The sequence below is a fragment of the Aquila chrysaetos genome, chromosome 12 (assembly GCF_900496995.4).
Source record: "Aquila chrysaetos chrysaetos chromosome 12, bAquChr1.4, whole genome shotgun sequence".
In the NCBI taxonomy this organism is placed as follows: Eukaryota; Metazoa; Chordata; class Aves; order Accipitriformes; family Accipitridae; genus Aquila; species Aquila chrysaetos.
The window spans coordinates 42309753-42324278 of NC_044015.1; the positions used below are offsets into that span (position 1 = coordinate 42309753).

Below are 14526 nucleotides of genomic sequence, written 5' to 3' on the forward strand. Positions count from 1 at the left end.
TGGAAATGGAAATTGCCAGACCAAGGTTAGAGCAAAATTCAATCAGCTCAGGATACTCAGGTCAGAGGGATTTAAATACGTTTGCACATAAAATTACCAAAACAACAGTAAATTCATGGGGGAGGGGGGACAGCAGGTACATCAGGACTGAAAATTAAAGATATGTTCAAGGAGGTTAAGCACACACAACTACAACTTCATGGCATTCAAGGCTTTAGAAAAATATGAGGTGGAAGGAGCGATTAAAGGATATAGGCAGGTAAAAATAAGCAAGTAAATAAAACCTGGCTATTAGTTTACTAGAGGCCAATTACTTTTAATTATTTGCCTAGAAAATTTCTTAGTATATGATTAAGGAACCGAGTAATTCATCAACCCCTGTTTGCATGAACAAATAGATATAAACCGAGAGTGAATGCATTCAGAAATCCAAAGTGGGTCTGCAGCCTTTATAGCCTTGCTGTCCTCACGCTGCCTCCTCATCAGAGCTTGTGCAACAGAAAACCAACTCCTTCAAGGAGGAAACTTGATTAGTTTATGGAAGGGATTACACGACGGAGCAGCCTGCAGTATAAGGGGATTAGATTCACTGACCCAGGCATCCTCCCAGTCCCAGCGTCTTAATGGCATAAACCAGCCTTTTTTTTTCCCCAAGAGAATACGAAAAACTCAGCAGAAGTAAACAATATGTTTTTTCAGTCTGTTGCCTGCAGAAAACCAGCCTACGAGCCTCTGTCTCTCAGATAAAAGACATACCAACCCCGCAGGCAAGCACCCCACCTCCTCTTCCCGTCTCCCAAACCCATCAGCAACCAAAAGCAGACACAGAATTGCCCACGGTACACGTGCCGGAAATTTTTCCTATCTTTCCATGTAAAAATGCACAGGCATTATAGTGACGGATGCACGGGTACTACTTATACCAGCACACTTCAGTTCAAACACCCTTTGTCACAAGTTGTGACTAATCCCTCACTCTTTGCTGCTAACGAAGCCACATTTCCCTGTCTGCTGCTCACAGACCTGAGTTCATCAGCCATTTGGGACAGTGTATAGCGACTCTCACACACGGCTCTGTGTAATTATTTTGAAACATAACTGTTATGGCATCTCGCAAAGAAGAGTATGCACAGCATTTTCCAGAATACAGTTTCTCCTGTGGAATTTACTACTTCAGTAACGTGAACGATTTCATTATTAAACTGCAGCCTGTGAAAAGAATTCAAGAGATGTAACAGACCTCAAACCGGTGCATGATGCTTCCAGTTACAAAACGTTGCAGTCTCATACAGAGGGGTCTGCCGATGAAGGAAAGAAGAGAAAAACTGCCAAAATCTCAGACTGCACTTGCAAATACTGCAAGTTTTCCCACCTTGCAAGTTTAAGATAAAACTTATCTAAAAAAAAAATTTGGTAAAACCAAAAATTGCTCATAGTGTTTAATGAAGATATAGTAACTGAGACCACTTTGCTGTTGCAAATTAATTTATTATTTGCACGGCACTAGCACTGCCACAGTCCGGGCTGCAAGTGAGGGTCTCTAACACAGCCCCCTTGGAGCCACAGCTCACAGACTGGTAGGACTTTCATTCAAGTTTTATTAAACCCAAGAATGGAAAGGCAATGGTGAAGATACAAAAACCTGTGACGTTTGGAGAAAACTGGAACGCCACGGGACCATGCCAGATGTACACCTTCATTCTCCTCTCTCTTCTTTCCATGCCTTGTCCTGGCACAAACACAAAGGAGAGAAGAGGGCTCATTATTTATTCCCATTCCCCTTCCTTCCCCCGTGCCCCCACGTCAGCTTTCTGTGTTTTATCTATAAAGAAAATACAGAGCTTTTGACAACATTCCCATTTCTGGTACCTTGCCAAACCCCTCAGTCTTCATCTGCTGTTTTTTGTCTCTGCATTTTGTACAGTGAATTTACTAATTTTTCTAATAATGTATTTGAAATGACAAGACACATCAAGCAACTGGACTCAGCACTTGGCATTCTTAGTCTATTGAGATAGTTTTGCCTCTGAAAAAAGTATCTCCTTCAAGGTAACAGAAAACAAAGCGTCTCTGTGGATATCACTTCTGAAGCCCAGTTCTGCTCTAATATTGTGATTAATTTCATATTAACAATATTTAAAACATAACACACATATATATATATTTTTCCAGTATATGAAGACTGTAAGGATGTCCACGGCAAATCAAGGTCTTTAAAAACCACAAATCACAAAACACAGACTTTCATCGACACGGAACCAATCCAATACTGCTCCATATTAAGACAGGAACAGCCTTCACCGTTCCATTCCCACTTACCAGCCACCCTGCCCAGCCGCCTTCTCCCCGCGCTCCTCAGCTGCAGAGGTGGGAGCACGTTCCTGCTGATGCTGGAGCCAGCGCACAACGTTTGTCTGTAGCTCGCAGTGGGTGTTAATGCCACCATAAAGGCCATTTCGATCCATTAGGGAAAGAGAATTCTTCAGCAATATAAAAATGACGATGCTCTTTTGCAGTTCTCTGGAGCACCCTCCCAGCCGGAGCTCAGCACCGGTCACTGGGACCATTACAGAAGAAGTCTTGAGTTACAGCTATAGATCCAATTTTCTATTACAAAGATAGCGTATTTTATCACTCTGCAGCTGGTCCAAAATGAAATTGTTTTGGCTGCGCAATTGATAATGTTAGGAGGACACCATTTTTTAAAAATGAAAAATGTTTTTTATTATGAGTAAAGCCATATGCCACACTCAAATTCTATTTTTCAGAATAAAAAGCAATGCTATACAAGTCTGAGATATAATTTAATTCTCTGTATTCTTCACTGTTACAGTGAAAGAAAGTCTACCTTATTTTACAATAACTATGATGAACAGAAACTATGAAATATTTTAATTGATTTCTGTAGCCCTCAACATTGTAACATTGGTTTCTGCCATTCTTCAGGTATTTTGATCCCAAGTGTGAAATAATTACTGGAACAAACTCAGGTTGCCTTGAGCTAAGAACTTATGTTTCTTGAAATCTCGTTTCAGGATATGACACACACAAGAGCATAGAAATCCATTCTGCTCAATAATATTTTCTTAGGAAGACTGAGAATTCAGATACACAATCAAGAGAAGATACATACTTAATTTGACAAAACCATAGCATTGGCAGATATTCTCGTTTTTTCTTTCTAACATTATTCTAGTTTTTTCTAGTATTTTGCAGTCTAGATATTAATCATCAACACTCTAAACAGTTTCAATGTATTTGGTTTAAAATCCCATGAGTTTTCTTAAGATAAATACAAATTATTTGAAAAGGTATGACTAAATATTCGTATTTACTATAGAATGGCATTTACATACACTGTGTAAGAGAAAACACAATATTTATTATAGGATGGGGGTAGGTGCTTACTCAATATCAGTAACAGCCTATCTAATGAGAGTTCAAATTCTAGATCTGAGAAAGTGTCAAAACATGATGCTACTAGACTAGCACACTTACAGATCATAAGGGGAATATTTTCTAACAAGAGAATACAAAAAATCTTGTTTCATTTCAGTCTGCATCAGTAAAATTGTTGGATTTTGCTGTAATAATATTTAGACTTCATATGTATTGGAGGAATCAATAACTGGTACAAAATACAACTGACAATTAAATACAAACACATTAATTAATTTAAAAAAAACCCCTCCCTCATAACTACTTTTATTTATGACCTTTGATAATTAACCAGGCTTATTTAATCTAATCTCCCCTGGGCTTTATCAGCTATGTTGAAGATTAATGATTTATTTTGAAATAAAGGTCCTTAAGCCTCGGTAAGCCAGAGACTGTCTGAGTACAAGGGTAAATAGAAAAACATATTTAGTAATAAATCTTTTGGATGAAAAGTGTAAGTGGATTGGGTGGAGACATGACCTTAATTTATTTTGTGTCTTTTACTCACCATTAATATTTTGCAATTGCAATTTGAGGTCTTTTACAGGTTTGAGTTATTACACCTTAATTGCCTAGTAATGGTTTATTTTATTTAAATGGTTTGTTCTTTTATTACAGGATGATAAGTATTTAATAGTTCAATGTCTATGAGGCAATAAAAAAAATAATTATTAACCTTGAGTTTGAGACCTGAAATTGCCAGGTAGTTTATTCACTCCATCCTTCAGCAATCCTCACTGCCCTACACCTACAGTAGTTTCGTTTGCCTCATAGCAGGAGTTTTTCAATAAGTATTCAAATATTTTGAGGCCTGTAAAAAACCACGTTAATAACACCTTTTAGTGTATTCTTGTAAATCTGTTTCTGTGGAGTACCAGGCCTGAGCACCACGTGTTCTTAGCTGGCAGACAAAAAGTAATTGGATGAATTTAAAGTTTTACCTAAAATTCTAATGGAATTTGATTTTCTTATGAAAAATCAAAGAAAGATAATAAAGTAACACATTGTTTTAGTTCTGGAGTCCACTAAAGTTTTTTTTTTTAAATTTATTTATTTTTTAATAAGTTCCAGAATGAATCATCATACTTTATGTCAGATGAACTATTTTATAGTGTGAAAAAAATTGTTTTAAATTTAATTTGACTGGTGGGGTTGTGAACCACTAACAAGCAAAACTCCTATTTCCATTAAGAACATTCAAAATAATATTTGAAATAAAGATCATTCATTTGATATCCTTGCCACAAAGAGCATGCAGTTTCCATCCCCAACTACCACAACGATTTTGCATCTATGACACGTCGGTATATGCTCAAGGCTTTACCTGTGCTTTGAGGAATTTAATAAATCAGGGAAACTTATCCTGAGCAATGGGATTTTGGCCAAAGCACCCATCCATATTGCAATCTACTTTTTGAGTATCGCAAAAATAAACCCACTAGTCTACAGTCCCATCACTAGTACATCTTTGCACTAGTATTTGCAAGCACTAAACTATTAAAAAATGAAAAAGTGCAACAAATTTCAAGGAACAAAAATAAATTCAAATAAATGAATAATTAAAATTTTAAATAAATTTGAACAATGAAATCTGTACAGATGTCAGAATGGACCTCAACACTTGCTGCCTTCAGCAGCCCCACGCAATGTGTGGCTGAAGAAACTCCTGCAAAGCGGGTCTAAGAGAAAAACGTAAAACAAACGGCGCAAAGGGTCACTTACATCAGGACAGGAAAAAGTATTCATTCATTAATTGCAAAGAAAATACGGTTACGGGTAGTTTGGAGGTGGCGAAGGTTACGTGTAGAGAGAAGCCAAGAAAAGGCAAAGAACTCCCAAACCAGTAGAAATATTTTGTTCTATGGTGAGTCCCATGCACGCCCCAGGCGCGCAACTCAGCAAATACGTCCCCCGAGAGAGAAGTGATGCTCTGGATTTAAAGAGAGGGAAAGGAACCAGCAGCTGCTGATCAGTGGGGGGCTCTGCTTTCCTGCCAAAATGCCACGGAGATCAAAACGGTCCAGCCACCCCCATATTAGGGACATGATACTTACTCTATCTAAAGCCACATAAGGATGCTTTTTTTCCAAAGAAACTGAGGCCCCTTCAGATGCAGAGAGAAGCCTAGGGACACCCATGGCAGTTTATGAAATATAACAATAACTTTTGCAAACGAAGAACACCTCAGACAGCACTTCTGCATTCTAAGAAGATGCATCAATAGGGCTCATTTGATGTCAAATCGAAAAGCGTTTCTCTCAGCACTGTGTATCCAGTTACAAGACACTGTTGAGTATTATCAAAAATAAAACATAATAAAAGGCACAACCAGTTTGCAATCTCTGTTGAGGACCTGCATTTATGAAGTCTTCCACATGGTTTACAATTTGTTTTCCTGTAACTTTTATCAGAAAAGCACTATTGAGGATACGATTTATGAAATTCCCTTCCCCTGCACACTTGAAGCATCTCAATTTCTCAATAAGCGGCTGCAGCCAGACCCACAGCAGACTGTCTGCCAAAAAGGAAAAGAAGCAGCCATTGTTTTAACCACGATCAGTTAAGGGAAATTTTTTTAAAGTGTCCTGTTGTAATCTAACCTGTCCCTGAGTTGCCTGACCATCCATTTCAACTGGAATGTTGTGGTTTGCCCGTCAATCCATAAATGTAAGCATCTGCCCTGGTCCCCTCTATGCGACACACAGGCTCCCTGCAAAGCAGAGAGCACACCTGAATGTCGAGGGATCATCAATCAGCACATAGTAACTCGTCACGGAGATTCTTGTAAAAGAAAAAGCCTTAAAAATAAATTGCATGCTTTTAATTAAAATGAATGGAGGAAGAAGAATGCCTTTTTTCATAGAAGAGAAAAACAACATTTTAGGAGTTTTCTGAAAGTGATCTCTAAATGCTTACTCAACCCTTCCCAGCCTGTTGCTCTTCTACACCAAGTTTATAGAACAGAGCTGCATAACTGAATTGCAAAATGGACAGACAACCCAATTGTCAGGGGTGCTACACTGAATATGACCTTCTGTTGCTGTCAAAGGTCTAATGAGGCTGCTAATGAGTCTGTCCCTTTCCTGGTGCCGTGTCACCTGTGTGCTGTCTGTGCCTTAGGCAACAAAACCAGCGTGAAGCAAATAGAAAAAACTATTGAATTTCTATTTCCTATCAACATTTTTGTCTACATCACAAAAGTTACATGAAATACAATGTTTTTATTTAGTTGTTCAAGTTAGTATTATAAAGTATAAACAATATTTGCTCATTACTCCTCACTTCCTATTTCAGATTTTCCAGAAAAAACTGCTGCTTTAATGATTTTTACAGCTGTTGAGACCATAACAAAATGAAGAAAAAGTGACAAAATAGTCTGCATCCTTTTAGCTTGGTCTTTCATTCATATGTATAAATAGGAAGCTCATGAATAATGTAGATCTAGAAATCTGTTAGCATTTTTGCTGTTCAGAAACATATGATTAGCATTGCTCTGACTCCCAATAATTATATTCTTGTTCTCAGAGGTCATTCTTTACATCTGCACAACTGTCGCTATATTTCTGGAAGTAAATAAGGCAAAATATACATTAGAGATGCAATACGACGCATGCCACGTCAGTACCTCCTTCCTGGGTGTACAGTGGTATGCTTGTGACTGCTAATATTGTTAAACAAACGTTTTTGCCAGGTTCATGATAATAGGCAGGTTTGTTAATTTTCTCCCTCTGCTGAACATGCACAACTCCAAGAAACATAGCCTGGGTGCAGGGCAATCTTCCAGGAGACACCTTCCTCTCCCACACAGCCCTGCAGCCCAGTTAAACCCTCTGCCAGCACCAGCATGTTTTCATTCATCCCGCGCAAGGCTGGAGTATATCGTTAAGCCATGCTTTGGCTTCTCTTGGAAAGGCCAAGTGACATATAAAAATGCTCCTGCTTGCTGGCTGACTGCACTTTACCTGGAGGTCGAAAAGAGGCAGACTTGTTTTCTTTCTGGCACGCAGTGGAAGCTATATGCAGTCTGTAGGAGAGAGAGCTGACCTCAATATTTAAGACCTTTGATCAATATGCCCAGCAGCATTTGCTCTGACACATGCACATTTGATCTGGGCTGCATTAAAGATCTGTGGGCTAGAAACACTATAAAATGTTGTGCTCTGTAACCAGCAAGAGTAATTCTATTTTTTTCCAGTTTTTTCCATGGGATATCTTGCCACACCATATTATACTTATATGATAAAGCTGGTTTTTTCTATAAAGCTCTGCACATGCAGAAATGCCAATTCCACTATTCTGGTGCAGTCAGAGGTACCCCTCAGCCACACACGTACTAAAATTGCATCATGCATTTATGCTTTGGCTAACACGAATAGTTCATTTCATTGCAGCAGAACACAATTTCTGAATAAATATTATTAACGTGGGGTCAGACAGGGAGTCCACCTGTAAGGATGCAAGTCCCAGTACACAGGAGCCATGTTTCTGCCCGTTCTCCTTTCACCGACTCAGAGCAGTGACTTGGGGCTGGGACCCCCGCGTCCCACAGGGCTGCCCTGGGCAAAGAAAACGTCCCAACAGCAGCGGGCAGCCGGGCAACTCATCGCCCCGTTTATCAGAAAACAGGGGAATCTGGCTGAGTTACAATGGAGCGGCAGCTTGGATGCAGGGAGCCAACTGGGAAGAGTTCGTACCGACTTCAGGTACCTAACCAAAATGCTAAAGTTTGTAGTCGGTATCTGGGCCAACAGACAGTACCTGCGCCATCAGGGTCCATCACGCCCTGGGTCAGCCCGTAGAGATGCTCCCCCTGAGCGGGGGGAACCTGGGCTCCTGACCCAACCACCTCCAGGTCCACCTCCTGCAGGGTTTCCCGGGTGAAAGTCTTCTCCTGCTGCTTGCGGCTCTGGGAATATGGGCATAGCCAACTCTTCCCAGAATAGCAGTCTCGTTCTCATTTATAGCCATTCTTGCCCGATCTATGCATTACTGCTGTGTTTAGAGTAAGCATCCCCACCTCTGCAATCCTCGTACGTATATAACACATGCCTAGAAGAACTAGATGCTGTTCAACTGCTCTGATATTTGCTTTCACTGGCACAGCAATTTGTGAATAAGTTATTTAATAATTACTGTGTAATTATAGTTCTGCTGATCCCTGATGAACTGAAATCCACAGACAATGCCTATCAAATGAATCATTACAAATCTTTATAAATTACATGGTGAAATGTGCCAATGTCATGATGAAATTCATAAAAAGTCTACAATTTCTGTAAAAGGAGACTTAATTAAGCTGGAGTTATGGCTGCTCATCTCTATCCAGAGTTAAAGAAGGAGCACATTATAAGATTTGACTTTGAACTTTCTGAGAGAAATAGAGTGCCACATAATGCTACAAGTCAGAGAAAAAAAGAGGAACAACACAACAGTGAACCTTAATGTAGATTATTCCAGTTACAAATGAGTCATAGAGAAGTACAACTGTTTTTCATTCGGTACAGATGTGTGTTGGAAAATAGGTAGAACAGGAGACGAACAGTGCCTGGCTAATCTATAGAACAAGTCATTGTGCAAACACTCAGAGGAAGGAAATGCATTTATTGCCTGGGGAGCTATTAAAAGCTAAGATCAAGGAACAGAAATCTGCTGCAAATAGCCTACAAGAAAACAGAGGCTCCAAGCACACCATCAGTGGGTTAAAATAAACAACAAATGTGCTTCTCAAAGGATTCACTTATCTCCTGCAAGGGATTTAGATATATCAGGCTGTGATAGCTGTTGTCAGACCCGGTAACTTTTTCCCGGTCAAGGTAGTGAAATTTAAAATATTAGATTACCTATTATTTACGTATTGGGATCCTGCCTCAGGAGATTACACCCAAACCAAGGATGACTCCCTGCCAAGGTCAGAGGCAGACTGGCTTTTCTGCTGCTGCTTCCAATGCAGAATCAGCACAACTCATTAAGGTAAGTGTTATGCTACAGCTTAGAATCTCATTGCACAGATGAACTACTATTAGCATATTATAAACGTACTATTAGCATACAAGAACTGAACATATTATTTCTGGAAATAGAAATATCTTCTCCATCCTTCTGGATACCAAATTCACCTAAACCTGGCAGAGATAACCCTGGACTGGCCCCAGCTCCTCCGCAGTCCCGCCTCAGCACCGAGGATGCCTGCCCTGACCCTCTTGACATCATCCTTTCACTGCTTTAACAACATGCACAACAAACTGGCTACTTCTAATGTGTTGAGAATGAAATAAATCTTCACATGCAAAAAAAGACAAACAGGACTTCTTTTCTTGAATGCAAAACAATAAAAATCACCTTGTAGAAATCTAGAAGCATGAGTAGCTAGAAAGGGGACATTAGGTAGGGTTAGACCCAGGACAATTGTTTTCATTAATGCCAACCACATACCCCACTTGTTAAACAGGATAATAAACTCAAACCAGCACTAAATCCCTGGGTGAAATTGGGTTTTGTTTAGCTTTGCAGTACAGAGTTTATTGGAACAGCGGAAAGGGAATTTTACGCGAAGAGCCACATCTTTTTTGACTTTTTTTGTATGGCGATCTGAGGCTTTCAGTTCATATCTTTAATGCTGAGGACAAATCCCTTTGATAAACTCACTGAGATTCATTGCAGAAATAATTTCGGTTGCTTGCCCCACCGCTCTCTATTGAAGACTGCTGCAGAACCCACCTGTTCTAAGGGTTAGAAATCCTCCTCTCAGCCTGGATTTATGCATGATGAATTCACACCCATTCATTTTTGGACCAGCTTCATCCCTTAGCCTAAGTCGTTATTCTCCCAAGCAGCGCTTTATTGCGTTGATTTATGTGTAGAAACAACTCTCTCCCAGCCTTTGCTTTGCTCGACTGGTACTGCGCAACTGTTTATTCAAGCGCAATTTCCTTTCACTCTGTCCTCCCACAGCCAGGCACCAGTTCCAAAAAACCCTGGGCAAACCCAGAAAGAATTAGGAGTCGTTAAGAGCTCTGTAATGAGCTCCAACCAGAGCTCCTTCCCGTTCCGCTGTGCCGGGGCAGCCGCAGCTCCGGCTGGCGTCAGACCGAGGAGACGGGGTCAGACACACCACGCTCCTCCTCGCTCCCCTCCTTCTGAAATGACAGTGTCAGTAACTACGGACATGCTAGGAGAAAACATGGGAAAGTATTTTTATGTTCAAGAAAAGTCCCAGGCACTCTGGGAAAAACTTTTTATAAATGGAGGAATGATGGTTCCAGTCCCTGGACTAGGAATTTCATTTAAAGTAACGCAAATTTTGCAGGGTATTTTATATAACAACTATTAACAACGACCGTAAAGAGCTGAACTACCTTTCTCACTTGCATTGACACTTGCATGTCCTGGACATGATGATCTATCTGCTCAGGTTGCACAGTAAACTGTGGAACAATATTTACAGAGCCCAGGAGCAGTTTCAGCAGCTGCTGGTTGAGAGTAAATGCTGAAAGGTCAAGAGTAAGCCTTTCGTCTGCAAACAAAAATGGACTGGCTGCAAAATTCTGTAGTAGGAAACCATGTGTCTGATGGGTGACATACTGAAATTCAGACAGGACGATGACAAGCAGTGCAGGGAAACTTTAATCCTTTTTTCACATTGCATCCTAATTTAGAAATCTGCGTTCAGGGAAAGCATTGTGTTATCTTGCAAAAAGTGCTATTTTGCTTCAAAATATCAACCACTTAGTCATTAATTTAAAAGTACTTTTTTAAACCAGCCATACTTTATACAATATACTGCTCTGATATTAGCAGGAATCTATTTTTTAAACTCAGCTCTAGATTAAGAAGAATGGTGAATTACCTCGTTGAAGAAGAAGAAATGCACAGAACTACCTTTAGCTGTAAAATCATAGTTTGAAAAACATTAACGTCTCTATTTAGATAAAACATCCTGACTCCAAAGTTAGTTTCTCCAGTCTGTCAGACATCTTCTCATATACTTGCAGCACTCTGGAAAGCTCAGCAATAGCATCAGCAAAGAAAAGGGACCGGTACCTGATGTACATTTTATTGGCTAAATAAAAACAGCTGTATGTGACTGCTATATTGTGATGGGCCTTAGTTTACTTTGTGGTTACTTCATGAGATTTGTTGCTTTCTTCCTAACATCCCCAGTAATTTAAACATTGTATTCTTTTTCTCAGAATAGCATTTTAACTGAGTAAATTAACAGAACTGAAATTACCAAGTTCTCAGGTTTGTGTTTTATCTTTGAATAAAGTTAGTAAAACTAAATATTGCCTAGTTTAAAAAACTGAGTATCTTTTTACAGACCAATTTATAAGAAAAGGTCTATAACAGCAATAGCACCTCACCGCACAGTAAAACTTAGATTACGGTTAGAGATGCTTCATAGCAGAACATTTTAAAGTCAAGATACCAGCTTTGTTACTTGTGATAATATGTTTGGAAAAAAAGTACATTTCTGAAAAATTAATCATAGGTCTTTTTCACTAAGTATTTCTAATACTGCAAGCAATATCTAAGCATCCGATGCTAATGGTTTTCACCTGAGGTTTGGAAAAGCCCTGGGAAGAGTAAACTTTTATACTCAATTTATTATTTAAAATCCAGTCAAAATCTCAACATATAAACCTGTAGGTGGAATTAAAGATAACATTGAGTTCTCGATTTTAGATGCTTATTGAAATGCCTCAGCATTTTGTTAATTATGTGATTCAGTACAGAGGTTAATTAGTGTTTATAGTGTGGGCTCGCTGAAAAAGCTCTCATTTTTAAATCTCCGAATCTATTTTTAGCTTTCTTGCAGCCAAAAAAAGAAATATTTTTTTCTTTCCAATTTTCTTCAGTTCACAAACTGTTCAGATCCTTAAGAACATGTAGCAGCTCTCAGGAAAATGTAAATAGAAGCTGTGGAGACCATCTCTATCTCTATTTTTTTACATAATCTCTAAATTAGAGGACACTTGACACGATAGAAGCACACACGCTTTTCAGATAAACATTGTTTGGTTTCAAGCAACTGCTTTTGTTAAATAACCTAGAATTTATTTGGTAAATTATGTAGTTATGGCATCTTCCAACCTGTTGGACTATTCGCTTAAATACTGAAGCCTTGGGTGTATAATCTATTCTATGATCTTCATGAAAATTCTTGATATGCTTGATCAATAGCTAATTCCTTTTTAAAGCTCCATGAGCTTTGGTCTCAACAACTTGTTATGAAAATAAGTTCTACACTTAATAATATTTTAATGAAGAAGTGCTTTGCATTAAGTTTAAAATTTGCCACTGATTAGTGTAAGTGAAAGCTCTCTTGGGCTTGTTTTATGAGAAAACTTCCTAATACACCTTCTCTAGACTAGCCAATATTTCAATAAGCCCCTTTTCCTTTAGAAGAGAGACAGTAATCATCTTTAATCTCTTGACATGGGAATTTTTCCATTTTTTGTTTCCCATCACCCCCTTACAAACCTCCCCCTTCATTCTGCAAAATTTTTGAGGCCAAGGCTGAAGTCTGCGTTCCAGATGGAGTTGTAAAATATATTTATATCATCACATTATAGCACTTCTAGTTTTCATCCCATTTGTTATGCATGGTATTTTTGGATTTTCAGTTTTTCTAAAAAGTTAAATTTACTTCAAGGTATTCTACCCCTTGAAAAGAAACACAATTTCAAGAAAAGCTCTGACCACCGGTGTTCCTCACGCTGGTCAGGGCAGGGGCAGCCGCTGCCTTCAGCAGCACACTATAAATAAGTTCCACAGATGACCTTGAATGTTTTAGGTATCGGTTAATTATGATGATTAAGATGAACATTTAGACATGCTTCTAGACATGCTTCAACCTCTCTGACTTATCCAGTTCAGTAAGAATATGTGTCTAAACATTGTTAGCTATGGTTATAATTGCACAATTTGAGAATATAAACACGTAACGAAACAGAACGTAAAGGCAACTTCAATAAGGATCCATAGCAAAGATCACTGGGGTTTTTGTTTGGGTTTTTTTTTTTTGCCCTCAAACACAGATATGCTCTCAGGCCTTTAAAGTTTCTTCTAAATGTCAAGGAGAAACACATGTTACTGGCCTTGCTCAGACAGGTTATTTCTACCTCATCCCATCTCAGTCACTTATTGTCATATAATTCATAATAAAGCTCAAGCTGGAAAATGGATTTAGAGAAAATTTCTCCTTAACACTCAGTAATTGCTACCTGGAGCAGCGCTTGGCATCCATATGGAAGGATCTCAAACCCAGCATCTAACAGAATTATTACGACTTACATAAATGGAGGATTTGGCCATTTATCTCACTCTGTATGAATGTATGACTTTAAGGTGCTGAGTTTTTAACTCTGCCGGGCTCCTTGTCTCAGCAATATCTCATGAAATTAGTCCCCCAGGTGCACTTGTGATGCAAAGAAAACTCTCTGTTTTAGTTGTGTGCTGTTCAGCCGTGTTGTGTGCTGTTCAGCCTCATTGTACATCTGCATTTCACCCTGTGTGAGAACAGGGAGAGAAGAAAGGTTTTTACCTTGCCTATGAATGCCATTGGGGATGGTTTAAAGTTTTCAGAGTTGTTTTCCCTTGGGAACATGATCACTCAATTAAAATGCCCTGGATGAATACACCTTGATCTTTAAGAAAGGTCCCTGAGGAACCGACTCCCAGATTTATAATCCTGCTTCTCTAATTCCCTGAATTTCAGCACACCGATCAGGAGCTGGGTGTCTGTCCCAGTCTCCATCTCCAGGACAGGTCCTTTCCATGATGGATCACCACTCCCGTAGCAGCCGGTCCTATTAGGCCAACTTGGACGTGGTAAGCAAAACCAAGGACTTAGACCAGAAACCCCATCAGTGAAAACAGAGCACACACGTGGCTCGGGGGGGGGGGGGGGGGGGGGGGGGGGAGAAGCAAAATCACCTTCAGCCCGTAACAGAAGAGGTATACCACAGACCTTCTGAGCTTCCAGATGGGACAATGCATCAAGCAAAGATTGTCTTTGCCTTTATAAAGGGTATACTGTGAAACCCTACAGGTGCAGACCTGGGTCCCTCGCAGCTGGTCAGAAACCGT

General features: G+C 39.5%; 1 protein-coding gene across 3 annotated transcripts in view; it reads right to left on the minus strand.

The window, feature by feature from the left end:
• The window catches only part of NEGR1 (neuronal growth regulator 1), a 297771-nt gene that overhangs the window by 37949 nt on the left and 245296 nt on the right, over window positions 1-14526 (minus strand). Inside the window, exon 7 of one of the 3 annotated variants that reach the window (XM_030033014.1) lies at window positions 1539-1729. The exons of the other annotated variants lie outside the window; for them this stretch is intronic. Within the exon in view, the coding sequence (XP_029888874.1) occupies window positions 1587-1729 (143 nt within the window). The 3' untranslated portion in view covers window positions 1539-1586. Of the gene's footprint in view, window positions 1-1538; window positions 1730-14526 lie in introns of those variants that run through there. 3 annotated transcript variants of the gene reach the window in all.